Here is a 1470-nt window from a genome sequence, read left to right as displayed (position 1 = left end):
CCCTCCCTCCCGCCCGCCTGCGGTGGAGACACCCTAACCTGCGCGTCCAGAGTGGGGGCCGCCAGGCACGGGCGGCTGCGGAGCACTTTCTAGTAAACGTGACTTGTGCCATTGAGAAAAGGAATTTTTAAAAAATATGTATTATGGAGAATCGAACCTGGGACCCTTCAGTCCGCAGGCCGACGCTCTATCCACTGAGCCACACCGGCCAGGGCTGGGCAAGGGATTTTACATTTTATTTCATTAGCCTGACTTCAGTGTCAACGTCCACAGCCACCGGAGGCCAGCGGCTCGCACTGGACGGCAGCCCTGGGAACAGGCAGGGGGCCCCCGCCTCCAGGGGCAGCTCCGGCCCGAGGCCCCCAGGTGCCCCCGAGCTGCCGCCTCCGCCTTGTCACACGTGCGGTCCCCACGTCCACGGGAACCCTCGTCCTCTGGGCCTCGGTGATGGCCATTTCCTGGGAGAGGCCCAGGCAGAGGCCAGCTCAGTGCCACGCCTCACCCTCCTGGGGCCACGGGGGCGTGAGGAGCAGGCCGTGGGCATCGCGTGGGATGGAGACACAGTGCCTCCCCACCCCGACCTGGAGGTGCCCCTCAGCTCTCAGCCCCAGGAGCCCACTCACAGCGTGGGTGGCACAGTTGGCCGCGTGCTCGTACTCCGTGGGCTGGTACCTCTTGTGGGCGGGCACCCGGTGGTTCATGAACCTGGAAGGAGAGGCACCTTCCTGTTGCTCGGCCCCTGCGGTGGGAAGAGGGGGTCCCACTCCCCGCCCCCCCAATCTCTCCCTATTACATGTCTTGTACTATCCAACGCCTGATCCCCGGGGAGTAACAGAACGTGGCTGAAGGTCGGGGTGCTGCTGTCACTTTACTGTCACTGACACACAGTACAGCTCCCCAAGGGCACGCCTGATGAAGGGTGACATATGCCCACGTGACCCCCTCTGGGGGGACAGCTCGTGCCCCACCCGTCCAGCCCTTCCCAGGGGACCTTCTTCCAGGAAGCCACCTCCCACCTGGTCCTTGTGGGTGAGGCTCCCGCACTGCCTACCAATGGGGACCACAGCACCAAAACCTCCCCCGAGATCCGTCACTACGGTGAAGACCCACAGAGATGGAAATGAGTGCAGGGCTCAGAACACGGGGCTCGATGCAGGGCAGCGCACAGAGCACTTATTGGGCACCTTATGTGTACAAAGCATTTATCGAGCACCTTCTGTATGCAGGGGCCATGACATGTCCTGACAACAAAACTAGTGCCACACGCGGGTAGTGTCCCCTAAAATTCCGATGTCGCAGTCTGAACCCCCGGAGCCCGAGAGTGTGGCCCCAGGTGGACTCAGAGCTGGTGCAGGTGTGATTCACGAAGAAGAAGTCACTGCAGGGGGCGGGCCCTGCTCCGATCGGACTGGATCCTCATAAAAGAGGGAGACACGGAGCCAGGGGCCACTGACGTCGGCAGAGATTGGC

The 1470-nt window shown here is 62.4% G+C and overlaps 1 protein-coding gene across 1 annotated transcript in view; it reads right to left on the bottom strand.

Annotated features, from left to right (window-relative positions):
• MMD2 (monocyte to macrophage differentiation-associated 2) overlaps positions 1 to 1127 on the bottom strand; it is a 10138-nt gene extending 9011 nt beyond the window's left edge. Inside the window, exon 1 of the mRNA XM_015565131.1 lies at positions 624 to 1127. Coding sequence (XP_015420617.1) covers positions 624 to 701 — 78 coding nt within the window. The 5' untranslated portion in view covers positions 702 to 1127. The remainder of the gene's footprint in view (positions 1 to 623) is intronic.
• Between the last annotated feature and the right edge of the window lie 343 nt (positions 1128 to 1470).

The sequence above is a fragment of the Myotis davidii genome, unplaced genomic scaffold (assembly GCF_000327345.1).
Source record: "Myotis davidii unplaced genomic scaffold, ASM32734v1 scaffold399, whole genome shotgun sequence".
In the NCBI taxonomy this organism is placed as follows: Eukaryota; Metazoa; Chordata; class Mammalia; order Chiroptera; family Vespertilionidae; genus Myotis; species Myotis davidii.
The sequence above is the reverse complement of the archived record's forward strand: the minus strand, read 5'-3'. Positions and strand labels throughout refer to the sequence as shown.